Here is a 13,771-nt window from a genome sequence, read left to right on the forward strand (position 1 = left end):
TATGTTTTTAAAAATTGTTTATTTTTGGCTGTGCTAGGTCTTTGTTGCCGTACAGGCTTTTCTCTAGTTGTTGCAAGAGGGGCTGCTCTGTAGTTGTAGTGTGTGGGCTTCTCATTGTGGTTTCCTCTTCTGTTACAGAGCATACGCTCTAGGGCGTGTGGGCTTCAGTAGCTGCAACTCCAGGGCTCTAGAGCACAGGCTGAATAGTTGTGGCCCACAGGCTTAGTTGCTCCGTGGCATGTGTGAGCTCCCGGATTAGGCATCGAACCTGCGTCTCCTGTGTTGGCAAGCGGATTCTTTATTACTGAGCTACCAGGGAAGCGTGGTCTTCATTTTGATTTGTAGTTCTTTGAATATTAGATTAGCTCTTTGTTATTTTATGATGTGAGTTGCAAATATTTTTCCTCATTAGGGTGTTAGAATTTTATAATGAATCAAATGTTTCAGTTCCGCTCCCCCTTTTCCTTCCCTAGCAAAACATTCTTTTTATCTTAGCAAATGTTCTCATTTGGCACCTGATTGACATCAACCAAAGACATCAGTCCAACAGACGTGGGTATGATCACTTGTAAGCTTAACATTTGTAGGTCTCGGTCCCTATGAGCATTAGAACACCTGCTCCTCCTTCTGATCCCTTGTGTGCGAGCTCAGTCATGTCCGACTCTAGCCTGCCAGGCTGCTATGTCCGTGGAATTTTCCAGGCAAGAATACTAGAATGGGTTGCAGTTCCCTCCTTCAGAGGACCTTCCTGACCCAGGGATCAAACCTGCATCTCCTGTGTTGGCAGGCGGATACTTTACCACTACGCCACCCGGAATGTCCCTTTGTTGTCCAGTCACTAAGTTGTGTCTGACTCTTTGCAAGCCCATGGACTGCAGCACACCAGGCTTCCCTGTCCTTCACCATCTCCTGGAGCTTGCTCAAACTCATGTCCATTGAGTCAGTGACACCATCCAGCCATCTCATCCTCCATCACTGCCTTCTGCTCCTGCCCTCAATCTTTCCCAGCATCAGGGTCTTTTCCAGTGGGTGGGCTTTTCCCACTAGGTGGCCATAGTATTGGAGCTTCAGCATCAGTCCTTCCAATGAATATTCAGGGTTGACTTCCTTTACGATTGACTGGTTTGATCTCCTTGCTGTCCAGGGGACCCTGAAGAGTCTTCTCCAGTACCACGGTTGGAAAGCATCAATTCTTCAGTGCTCAGCCTTCTTTATAGTTCAACTCTCACATCCGTACATGACTACTGGAAAAACCATAGCTTTGACTCTATGGACCTTTGTTGGCAGAGTTTTGTCCCTGCTGCTTAATATGCTGTCTAAGTTTGTCAATAGCTTTTCTTCCCAAGGAGCAAGCATCTTTTAATTTCATGGTTGCAGTCACCATCTGTAGTGATTTTGGTGGCCAAGAAAATAAAATCTGCCACTATTTCCACTTTTCCCCCATCTGTTTGCCAAGAAGTGATGGGACCGGATGCCATGATCTTAGTTTTTTGAATGTTGAGTTTTTAAGTCAGCTTTTTCATTCTCCTCTTTCACCACTCATCAAGAAGCTGTTTAGTTCCTCTCTGCTTTCTGTCGTTAAAGTGGTATCATCTGCATATCTGAGGTTGTTTATATTTCTCCTGGGAATCTTGATTCCAGGTTGTGATTCATCCAGCCTGACATGTCACATAATGTACTCCGCATATAAGTTAAATAAGCAGGGAGACAATATACAGCCTTGATGTACTTATTTCTCAATTTTGAACCAGTCTGTTGTCCCCTGTCCAGTTCAAACTATTGCTTCTTGACCTGCACACAGATTTCTCAGGAGACAGGTAAGGTGGTCTAGTATTTCCATCTCTTTCTTTGACAGTTTGTTGTGATCCACACAGTCCAGGGCTTTAGCATTGTCAATGAAGCAGTAGTAGATGTTTTTCTGAAATTCCCTTGCTTTATCTATGATCCAACGGATACTGGCAATTGGATCTCTGGTTCCTCTGCCTTTTCTAAATCCTGCTTGTACCTCTGGAAGTTCTTGGTTCACGTATTGTTGAAGCCTAGCTTGAAGGATTTTAAGCATGACCTTGCTAGAATGTGAAATGAGTGCAATTGTATGGTAGTTTGAAGATTCTTTGGCATTGCCCTTTTTAGGGGTTGGAATGAAAACTGGCCTTTTTCAGTCCTGTGGCCACTGCTGAGTTTTCCAAATATGCTGGCGTATTGAGTGCAGCACTTTAACAGCATCATGTTTTGGAATTAGAAATAGCTTAACTAGAATTCCATCACTCCACTAGCTTTGTTCGTTGTAATGCTTCCTAAGGGTCACTTAACTTCATACTCCAGGCTGTCTGGCTCTAGGTGAGTGATCATGCCATTGTGGTTATCCTGGTCATTAAGACCTTTTCTGTACACTTCTGTGTATTCTTGCCACCTCCTGTTAATCTCTTCTACTTTTGTTAGGTCCTTGCCGTTTCTGTCCTTTATTGTGCCTATCTTTGCATGAAATGTTCCCTTGGTGTCTCCAGTTTTCTTGAAAAGAACTCTGTCTGGTCCTAAGTCTGTCCTAGGTGCACTAACAGTGCTGGCCACAAGATGGTGGAAGAGTCATGGTACTGCAGTCTGCTGGGATTGGAAGCCAAGCAGCGCCTTGAAAGCAAGTGGAAAGTTCTTTTTTTCTTAGGCGACAGGACTACAGATTGGGTCCCAATCATGCTCACTCAACATACTCTGCCTGGGTTGGAATGATGATAAGGGCCATCCTCCCCAGTAGCACAGGGGAGGATTCACAAGCTGGTTTACACTTTTTAAGAAAGAGATAGAGCGTCTAGGAAGTCTCGTCTCAGGGAATGGGACAGAGAACTCACAGGTAGGCTCTGCTGGCCAGGGGAAACACTGATTCCAGCTTAGCAGCCTTTGTACGATGAGTCCTTTCCCATATCCATGGAAATACTCAGAGCTCATCAGACCATTTTACTTATATGCAGTTTTCACCTGTCAGAGGAGGTCAGGACTGTCTGGCCTGGGGCTTTTACTAGGATGTTAATTCAGGATTAGCTATTTAAATCGTGAAATAAGAGGGAATATATTTTAAGGGTCAAGGCTGCTCTTTGTATCCCTGCTGAGGGAAAATTGTAGACATGATTGGTATAGAGAAAAGTGGGCACTGGGCAGGGCACAAGCTGACTTTCAGGCCCAGGCTTCTAAAGTGGTATGGTGGAAGTGGGGCCTCATCCTGGGGTCCAGCATTCTAGCTTATCCTCTGCAAGGCTGGTTGCCTCAGCAGGTGCAGCTCATGAGCAACTGCAGGAGAATGAAGACGTGAGACATGATCAGGCCAAACCAGAGCTCCTAAGTCTGCTGCACCAGCTTCTGGCACAGTATCATCTTGAATTTGAATTGTGTATACCCAGAAAAGGCTGAGGAGAAGGCAATGGCAACCCACTCCACTATTCTTGCCTGGAAAAGCCCATGGATGGAGGAGCCTGGTGGGCTGCAGTTCATGGGGTCGCTATGAGTCAAACACGACTGCGCGATTTCACTTTCACTTTCACGCATTGGAGAAGGAAATGGCAACCCACTCCAGTGTTCTTGCGTGTTCTTGCCTGGAGAATCCCAGGGACGGGGGAGCCTGGTGGGTTGCCATCTCTGGGGTCGCACAGAGTTGGACACGACTGAAGTGACTTAGCAGCAGCAGCAGAAAAGGCTGAGCACAGCCAACCGCTTCTCTCCGTCCTGGGAGAGGTGCATGGAGATGATAGTGGGGAAGTAGGTACCAAGCTTGTGAGCAGCAAAGAAGGGCACAAACATGTTTAGCCAGGAGAGGCTTGGAGCCAGGCTGTAATCACATAGGGCCAGTAGCACAAAAAACACCCGGCAAGTGCACAAAGATCTCAGAGGCAGTGAATCCTAGCCACTGCACCAGCTTCCAGAGCAAGACAAGCATCATGCAGGTTGAGTGAACCAGGGTCCAGCTGAGCGCCCCACACACCGGGCCTGTGCCCCATTCCCTTGGGCCTTGCTGATGCCTGCTGCTGTTGCTGCCAGGCGAGTGAGAGGTAGTGAGCAGTCCTGCTTGCTGCGACCCTTGGCCCCAGTGCCGCTGATTTCCCGGCCACGTCTTGGGCCCCAGCACCCAGAGGATGCTCATCTTGACCTGCTGGTTCTTTTGGATTTTGTGTTATATTTAGAAAATCCCTTCTGTTTTTTTCCTTCTTTCTTTGACAGTAAAGATTCCCTTTTATTCTGATACTCATGAGTTTTAAAAAGTATTTACATCTTTGGTTTGAAATATATTTTGGTGTTTGGTGTTTAGCAGGGATGCAACTTTATTTTCTATATGGCTGTCCATTTGTCCCAAGACTATAGAATAGTTCAGATTTTCTGTACTGATTTGAAAGATTTCCTTGATCATAATACAGAATAAAATGCTGTAGCTATTTGAGGGCATTTCTGGGTTTTACTGTTTTTTTTGACAGGTATATTTTAAATCAGGAATCTCCATAATACGGTAAATTAAAAAATTCTTTTTATAGGTTCCTTGTTTCTATACTGATGCAGAAAGACGATCAGTGATGGATGCAACACAGATTGCTGGTCTCAATTGTCTGCGATTAATGAATGAAACTACTGCAGGTAAGTGATTATTAACTGAAATTTTTTTTTTACTTGCTCAATCTCAGAGGTTGTGAAATCTTAAAACCCTAGGGTTTCTTATTCCATATTTTACTTGGAACACTTACCACTAGTGTCACAGTATTTTTGGGTACGTTGTCACATATGAAGAGTTTACTTGACAAGTTCTTTTTCTGTATCTTCATAGCACTTTGATATTTAATTGCATGCTTTCTTGGAAAGGAACTACATTTATTGTCTGCTTGGAGCATTGCTTTGGTTTAAATATTGGGTTTTTCTCCCAACTTGTGGGCCAGTAGAGTCAGAGGGGTGGGGTTTATAAAGTAAGATCTCAGGAGGCAGAATATATGGGAATGTTGAGAGATGGCACAAGGGAATATGGGGGAAAATGTTTGGAAAAGTGGGAGAAAGTGGTTTTGGAAAAAATTGCCACAGTTGCTGGAACTGGAAATTGGAAACATTAAGGAAGCCAAAGTGAAATGAATGTCAGCGTATAACTCTTCGAAGTCAGTGTTCTTCATGAATAAACCATGCAGAGCTTATAAGGATTTTGAATCGTTTTTTGCAGTTGTAAATCTGTTTTTTCCTATGTAAATGAGTTTTAAGTTTACTACTAAAATGATAACATTATTTTTGTATTATTGTGTAGTTGCTCTTGCATATGGAATCTATAAACAAGATCTTCCTGCCTTAGAAGAGAAACCAAGAAATGTAGTTTTTGTAGACATGGGGCATTCTTCTTATCAAGTTTCTGTATGTGCGTTTAACAAAGGAAAACTTAAAGTAAGTATATTTTTCCCAGGAGACTATATTACAGATGTATGATAATTAGGAATTCATGAGAGGCAACTTAAAGTAGTTGGTTATGGAGTTGTGTTTCGGGGCTTCCCTGGTGGTCCAGTGATGAAGAATCCTCCTGTCAATTCACGGGATATGGGTTTGTTCTCTGGTCCAGGAAGATGCCATGTGCTGCTCAGCGGTGAAGCCTGTGTGCCGCAGCTACTGACCGTGTGCTCTAGAGCCCTTGGGCTGCGGCTGTTGAGTCTGTACCCCACAAGTGCTGAAGCTTGTACGCCTAGAGCCTGTGCTCTGAAGCATGAGCCATTGCAACTAGAGGAAGCCCACTAGAGAGCGCAGTGAGGGCCCACCTCAGCCATAAATAAATACATCTTAAAGAATTTTGTTTCACTAGTGGAAACTTGGTATGGGCCATCTGAATTAGAAATTTGTTGTGTAGGGGTGGGGTGGAAGTTGGAAGCCCAAAATAATTTTTGAGGTGTTGACAAGATAATGAAGCAAAGAGCATAGAACTTGAGGAAAAAGTCCTTAGATTGCTGAGCCTGTTTTTTTAATCTGTAATGTGGGGAAAATAATGCTTGCCTTGCAGGTTTACTAGGGAGTCTTTAGTAAGACTCCCTAGACTTTACAGGGAGTCTTCAGATGTCTTACACCGAGGATTAAGGGATGATAAAGGTATTCTCTTAAGGTTTTTAGTGTTTTGGGAACAGGGTGGAGTGACTAGAACTTGGCTGGCCAAAGAAACCAGCCTAGGAGCTCTAGTGTAGCTGTCTAGAGATGATAGAGCTCTGGAGAAGGCAGTTTTGTACACAGAGAAGTCTAGTAATGTTAACGGCAGAGAGGGACCAGAGGGTGATGCTGGTCACAGTCGAAAAAAGCTTTTTTAGTATGTATACACACTTCCTATATTAGTCTCTTTATTAAGGTAAAATTTATGTAGAGTGAAAGGTATAGATTTTAGGTGTTCAGTGAGTTAAAAAAATTTTTTTAATTGAAGTGTAGTTGATTTATTACTATGTTGTGTTAGTTTCAGGTATTACAGCATAGTGATTCAGTTATACATACATTGATAAATTCTTTTTCAGATTCTTTTTTCCTTACAGGGAAAATTATAAAATTGCAAAATACTGAGTGTAGTTCCCTGTGCTATACAGTAGGTCCTTATTGGTTCTTTGTTTTATTTATAGTACTGTTAATCCCATCTTCCTAATTTATCCCTCTCCCTCACCTTCCTGTGCTTAACTTTGGTAACCGTAAGTTTGTTTCCTATGTCTGTGGGTCACAGTCAGATTTGATAGTATTTGCTAGTTCCTCAGTGGTACATAAAATCAATTTTCTATCTTGGTGATTTTATCTAGAATGTACTTAAAAACCAAGGATAATCTGCATACTTGCTTAAATTACTTGGGTTCTGTATCAGGGTTTTTGCTGCGGGGTCTAAATTGGCTTTCTGCTCCTCCAATTTGGGGATTAGTCCAATGGAACTACCTATCCCAGAATAAGTATTTGTTAGATTTGAAGGGTATTTTGAGTTTCTCTTTATTACAGTCCTTTGTTTCTTTGAAAAATGGACTTGCTTCTGCTTTATATTCTGATTTGTTTCCCTTTTTTTTTTTTAATATAAAGCAGATCTTGGGGATGGTTGGGAAATAAGAGGATCATGATTTTTACAGATACAAATGATGGACCAAGTGTTATTCTCAGTGTTTAAGCTTTACTTTTATCCATAATAGGATTATTTCTAAATTCCAGTTTATACTCTTAGCTTTTTAGACAGCAGGTATTGGCTATAATTTATCCTTGTCTTTGAGTCAGAGTGATGTGTATTAGTATTTGCTTCACTATCAGCTGTCACTTGTCAGTTTTCCAATTACAGTTTAAATTTAACTATCAAAATACTATAGAATCATACCAAATTTGGAAACATATATGTATAAAGGAAAGACATCCTGGATCTTACTACAGAATATTTCATTCTAGTCATTTATGAAAACAAAATTGGAATTAACAAATGCAGTGGCCAGAACCTTTGGGAAAAGATGATCATTAGTTAAAAAACTAACCAATTTAAAATTTTACCATGACATTTATCTAACTAGTAAACCGTAATAAAAAGGCAGTAAGGGACATTAAGGTCGAAACAAGGCAACATGCATATGTCATTTAAACAAGGTTACAACCACTATGAATACAGTTCTGTGTTTTTTGTTTTTTTTCTTTCTTTCATGAGATCACTCACTAAGAACAACTTCCTGAGGACATTTAACATTCTTTGAAGAGATGGTTTTGAGGGTGTTGGTCATCATTTACTTAGCCAGTTTTCTATTATTGAATCTGATTAGTTCTAGTTTGCTTCTGATTTCTTTTAGAGATTTGGAAAAGGATAACCGAACCTAATTATAGTCTTCTGTGTTGAATAGAAACAGATTACTGTGAGTTAAGGCTTTAGCATATTTTCTGGTGGTAAATTGCATGGAGCTAAATAATTAGTAACCTTTGGTATTATTTGCAGTTTTGTGGTAGAGATAAGACTAGAACTGTATATGACATGTTAGTGTATTGGCTCTTGAATTATAATTATTATTTGGAGTCAGATTGGTGTAGTGGGGAAGGCATAGGTTTTGAAATTGAGCTTGGGTTTTGAATTCTACTTCTACCACTTAATGTCTTTGTGACTTATAGATTGTCTGATCTGTCTAGATCTGTAAATTGAGGGTTATGATGTCTCATTTCATAGTGGTTGTAACCTTGTTTAAATGACATATGCATGTTGCCTTGTTTCGACCTTAATGTCCCTTACTGCCTTTTTATTATGGTTTACTAGTTAGATAAATGTCATGGTAAAATTTTAAATTGGTTAGTTTTTTAACTAATTATCATCTTTTCCCAAAGGTTCTGGCCACTGCATTTGACACAACACTGGGAGGCAGAAAATTTGATGAGGTGCTAGTAAATCACTTCTGTGAAGAATTTGGAAAGAAATACAAGCTAGACATAAAGTCCAAAATCCGTGCATTATTACGACTGTCTCAGGAGTGTGAGAAACTCAAGAAATTGATGAGTGCAAATGCTTCAGACCTTCCTTTGAGCATCGAATGTTTTATGAATGATGTTGATGTTTCTGGAACTATGAATAGGTAACCATATTAATATTTTGATGGTAAACTGAACTGTGGAGTTTCTCTATATTAACCTTAATTATCTAATTGTTGAAGTTATCATGATTGTTACAACTTCAGATTTTGTAGGTAAAATTAGAGGCCATTCAGGATCTTGCCTTTAATGTGAAGTTTGGGTTTGATTATTCAAATAATGTCAACTATTAGGTTTGTTCTGGTTAATTGAATGTTCCAAGAAATTGGCAGTTCTTTGACATGTGCTTAACATGTGTTAAACATGAGACACACACACACACACACACACACAAAACATGAGTCACTAGTTTTCATAAATTCAGGGCAGAGTGCTTTAATGCAGAATTATATGGAATTTGCTTTAGTCATTGATTCAGAAATTGTGTTTTTGAGTAATTCAGTATCACTTGAGACAACAGGTCATTTTGCATAACATGATAACGAATTCTGGGTAATTTGATGTTTCAAGGTTATTCTCAGAAACACCCAGAATGTTTCCGTTACCAGGTTAGGTTGCTTGGATGTTCTTCATGATGTGAACTCTACTTACTGGTAGAATTCAAAGACTACTGCATTGCTTGGGAAAGTGTGGCCTGAGCCATGCTCAGAATATTGAGATGGGCATCAGAATTGCTTCCAGTCTGCCAGAATTAGGTTACTGTGCCTAGTAACCAGATTGTACTCACCTTTTTCTTCTACTTGAAGTGATGGTTTTCATTTTTATTTTTTTCTTTTCATTAAACCATAGCTTTCTTGTGTTTGTATAATAGGTGGACTCCTACACTATGTGTTTGGCTTCTTTTGTGTCTGGCTTCTTTAACTTAATGTTTTTAAGTTCATCCACATTGTATGTGTTCGTACCTCATTGCTTTTTATGGCAAGTAATAATCCATTTGTGTGGGCATACCACATTTTATTTATCCATTCATCAATTACTGGACATCTGTGTTTCCACCTTTTAGCTTTTGTGATGAGTGCTTTATAAACATTGACCACAAGTTGTTTGAGTATCTTGTTTTCAGTTCTTTTGGGTATATAGCCAGGAGTGGAATTGGCTTGGTCTTGCGGTAATTATATATTCAGATTTTTGTGGAATCACCAAACTGTTTGCAGTGTGTCTAGTGCATCTCTAGTGGAAGTGCTCACTTCCCTCCTAAAAGCTCAGAAATACTTATTTCACATAAAAATGAATAAAATACTGAGTTACCATATGATTCAGCATTTCTGCTCTTAGGTATATATCCAAGAGAACTGAAAACACATTTACACAAAAATTTATACACAAATGTTCATAGCAGCACTGTTTATAATACCCCCAAAATGGAAACAACCCAAATTCCCATCAACTGATAGCCTAGGTAAAACTCAACTGATAAACAAGATATGATATGTCCATATAATAGAATATTATTTGGCAGTTAAAAAACTGTTGTACAGATGCATAGTATAGCATGAATGAACCTTGAAAAGTTTATGCTAGAGGAAAGAAATAAGTTAAAATTACTGCATTTCGTCTGTTTATATGAAATGTTCAAAATGAGTGGTTGCCTAGGGCTAGGGTTTTGGTGGAGTTGGAAGAATAATGTTAATGGTGGTAAAAATACTCTTTTAGGGTGATGAAAATGTTTTAAAATTGATAGTGGTGATGCTTGCCCAATTCTGAATATGCTAAGCCATTGAATTGTGCACTTTAATTAGGACACTTTTTGTGTCATTTCTATTGTATGTGAATTTAAATTTCAGTAAAACTTTATAAAAAGGAACGACCTCTACCACTACCACTGCTGTCTTTCTAGAATGCTCTCTGTACTTCGTTTTTCATGTTTTTATTATGGACATTTTCACATATGCAGCAAAAGTGGAAGAATTTTACAGTGAGCATTCTTATTCTGCCACTTAGGCTCTACTGATAATATTAACTTGTTTTTTCACATACGTATTGATCTGTCCATCCTTCTGTCTATCTTTTGATGCATCTCAAAGCCATCTATCTATACACTTTTAAGTATGCATATTAACCAGAGTTTAATGTTTGTAGTTTTTGGTGTACTTTTACATAAAGACATTCTCAAGTTTTAAGTGTCGTTTGCTGAGTTTTGACAGTTGCATGCATCCTGCAAACCACTACTCTCCATCATTGTAGTTTTCTCAGGCCTCCATCCTCAAGGGCAGCCACTGATAAGGTTTTTTATTTTGAGGGGCATAGATTACATTAACCTTTTCTAGAAGTATAAATGAAATCATACAGTATTTCATTTTTTGTGTGACTTCTTTGGTCAGCATGAAATTGAGATTCATTTAGTTCAGCAGTTCCCAACTTTTTTGGCAACAGGGCCTGGTTTCGTGGAAGACAATTTTTTCCACAGATGTTGGGGGTAGGGGAGATGGGAATGATTCCTGGATGATTCAAGAGCATTACATTTATTATGCTGCTGCTAATCTGACAGAAGATGGAGCTCAGGTAGTAATGCGAGTGATGGGGCATGACTGTAAATACAGATGAAGCTTGCCCTCTAGTCACTTCCTGCTGTGTGGCCTGGTTCCTAACAGGCCAAGGACCAGTACTGGTCTTTGGCCCAGGGTTTGGACCCCTGACTTGGTTGTTGCGTATATCACCTGTTCCTTCTTGTGTATTGCTGCCTATTATGACACTTTAGACTTAGGTTTTCTCCTATTGCTAGACACTTAACTCTTTCCACTTGTTTGATATTGGGAACAAAACTGTCATTTTAAACTTGATTCTGGTTGCTACACATCCTCATCAATATTGGTATTAGTGATCTTGAATTTTTGCCATTCTGGTGGGTGCATTCTATACCTCTACTGTTTTTCTTTTTTTGAAATGTAATTTGTAAAAGTTAACACATTTATAATTCAGTGGGTTTTAATGTATTCACAGAATTGTGCAACCATTACCACAACCCAGTTTTAGAATATTTTCATCACCTCATAAAGAAACTCTAGATGAGCTATCATTCTGTGAAAAGACATGGGAACATCTTAAATGTATATTTCTAAGCAATAGAAGTCAGTCTAAAAAGGCTGTATGATTCCAACTATATGACATTCTAGAAATATTTGACATTGTATATGACATTCTATATGATAACGATATGACATTCTAGAATAGAGAAAACTGGAGACAGTAAAAAAGATCAATGGTTAGAGGTTCAGTGGAAGGGAGGGATGAATAGAGTACGGAAGATTTTTAGAGTAGTGAAACTGTTCAATATGGTACGGTAATGGTGAATACTTGCACCGTTTGTCAAATTATGTAGAACCTTAATTTATACTACCATGTGTCAGTATTGGCTCATCAGTTGTTAGAAATGTGTCTTACTAATGCAAGATGCTAATAGGGAAAATGAGTTGGGTATAAGCGGTGTATGGGAATTCTGTGTACTTTCTGTTTATTTCTCTGTAAACCTAAAACCAGTGTAAAAAATAAAGCATTAATTAAAGGGAAAAAAAAATCCCCTTACCTAGTAACTTGTCTTTCCACATCTGTTCTTCCTGTCCTTAGCCCTAGGCAGTCATTAATCTACTTTGTCTCTTTGGATTTAGTTCTGAACATTTCATATAAATGAGGTCAGTCATATAATATGTCTTCTTTGTGATTGCCTTATTTTACTTAGCATAATATTTTCAAAGTTCATCCATGTTTCAGCGTGTAATCAGTCCTTTTTATTCTTTTCATCCCTTTTTGCTGAATACAGTTCATGGAAATTAGGGTTTTTCACACTTTTTTGTCTCTTGTGAATAATGTTGTTGTGACCATTCATGTGCGGAGTTTCGTGTGGTCACGTGTTCTCAGTTGTGGAGAAATACCTAGAGTGGCATTGCTGGGTCATATGGGAGCACCATGTTTAATATGTTGAAGAATTGCTAAACTCTTCCAAAGTGGCTGTAACATTTTATATTCCTGCTAAGAATGTATATGAGGTCCAGTTTCTCCACATCTTTGCCAGTGCTTGTTATGTCTGTTTGATTATAGTCATTTATTCTACGTAAAAGTGGACTGTGATTTAACCTGTTGTTTTTTTTCCATAGAGGCAAATTTCTGGAGATGTGTGATGATCTCTTAGCTAGAGTGGAGCCACCGCTTCGTAGTATTTTGGAACAGGCCAGTAAGTATTTTTGTGATTGAATTGTTCATCTTGGGCTGTTTGGAAAATGTTAACTCTCTCCACCCCCACCATCCCGTTTTACCAGTTTTCGTTGTATGAACTACTTCAGTGCAATATTAAACTTCTTTTTACCAATATCTTCCCCCTGCAGTACCTCCAGTAGTATTTGGGAAAGTCTTAATAGTTTTCCCTGGAAACATAATTCAGACAGATTCAAAGATGGGTTTAATGTCTCAAGTATTTCATGGTGGTAAAAACTATCTTTAGCAATGTTGCTGTGTGGTGGTTTTGTAGGATTTTGTCACTGAATCTTGTTGACTAATAAGGGGGAGGATATGATAACCACATACTTAATTTAATCTCAGTGTGAAAGGTAGAAGTTTGATTTAGGAATATATATTACTGTTGTTTCCCAAATTTTTGACAGACCTTTTCCTAGAGCCCACTCTTGTGTTGAGATGTACTCTGATCTTGACACAGGCTCAGATATGAAAAGGGAGCGATTTTGACAAATGCATGTTCTTTTCATACTGGTACAGCCCATTTCTTTAAATAGCCCTTCTCAACAGATTGTTGCATAAAATGTGAGCAGGAAACCAGGTGGTATTAAGAGGTATTTTATGAATGACAGCAGAGCCTTCGTGGTACCTTCTGTCCTTCTGTTAGGAGGAGACTGAGCCTGTGTTATAATCTGAGCCAGCAGAGCCCTGAGGTCCCTTGGCTGATACTCTCAGACCATATCCTGAAGTCTGTATTTAGTCTTAGTCCATACAGGCCTGTCAGGCTGGGTCATACTGAACTTCCTTACCACTTTGTGTCAGCCCTTTTATTTTCTTTATGGCTAGCTTAACTGTTGGTATTTTAACACTTACTTGTGTGAGTCTTTCTGAGATTACAGGACTTAAGCCCTATAGGACTTTAGATGTTCCTCACTCTCACCTCTTAAATCTCAGTACTGTTGTGCCACCCCTGCCCTCATTATTTTGAGCATTAAAATATAACTACCTGCTTCTAAATGGCAAACACTTTTGTGTGTATGTTACTGTGAAGGGGATGAAGAGGGGTAGTGGGTTTTCTTACATATTTGTGAATTATTTT

At 39.3% G+C, this 13,771-nt stretch overlaps 1 protein-coding gene across 1 annotated transcript in view; it reads left to right on the forward strand.

The window, feature by feature from the left end:
* HSPA4 (heat shock protein family A (Hsp70) member 4) overlaps positions 1-13,771 on the forward strand; it is a 50,023-nt gene that overhangs the window by 20,572 nt on the left and 15,680 nt on the right. The window contains exons 5-8 of the mRNA XM_061151299.1: positions 4,515-4,614; positions 5,264-5,397; positions 8,305-8,549; positions 12,597-12,673. Of these exons, the coding sequence (XP_061007282.1) occupies positions 4,515-4,614; positions 5,264-5,397; positions 8,305-8,549; positions 12,597-12,673 (556 nt within the window). The remainder of the gene's footprint in view (positions 1-4,514; positions 4,615-5,263; positions 5,398-8,304; positions 8,550-12,596; positions 12,674-13,771) is intronic.

The sequence above is a fragment of the Dama dama genome, chromosome 9 (assembly GCF_033118175.1).
Source record: "Dama dama isolate Ldn47 chromosome 9, ASM3311817v1, whole genome shotgun sequence".
NCBI lineage: Eukaryota > Metazoa > Chordata > Mammalia > Artiodactyla > Cervidae > Dama > Dama dama.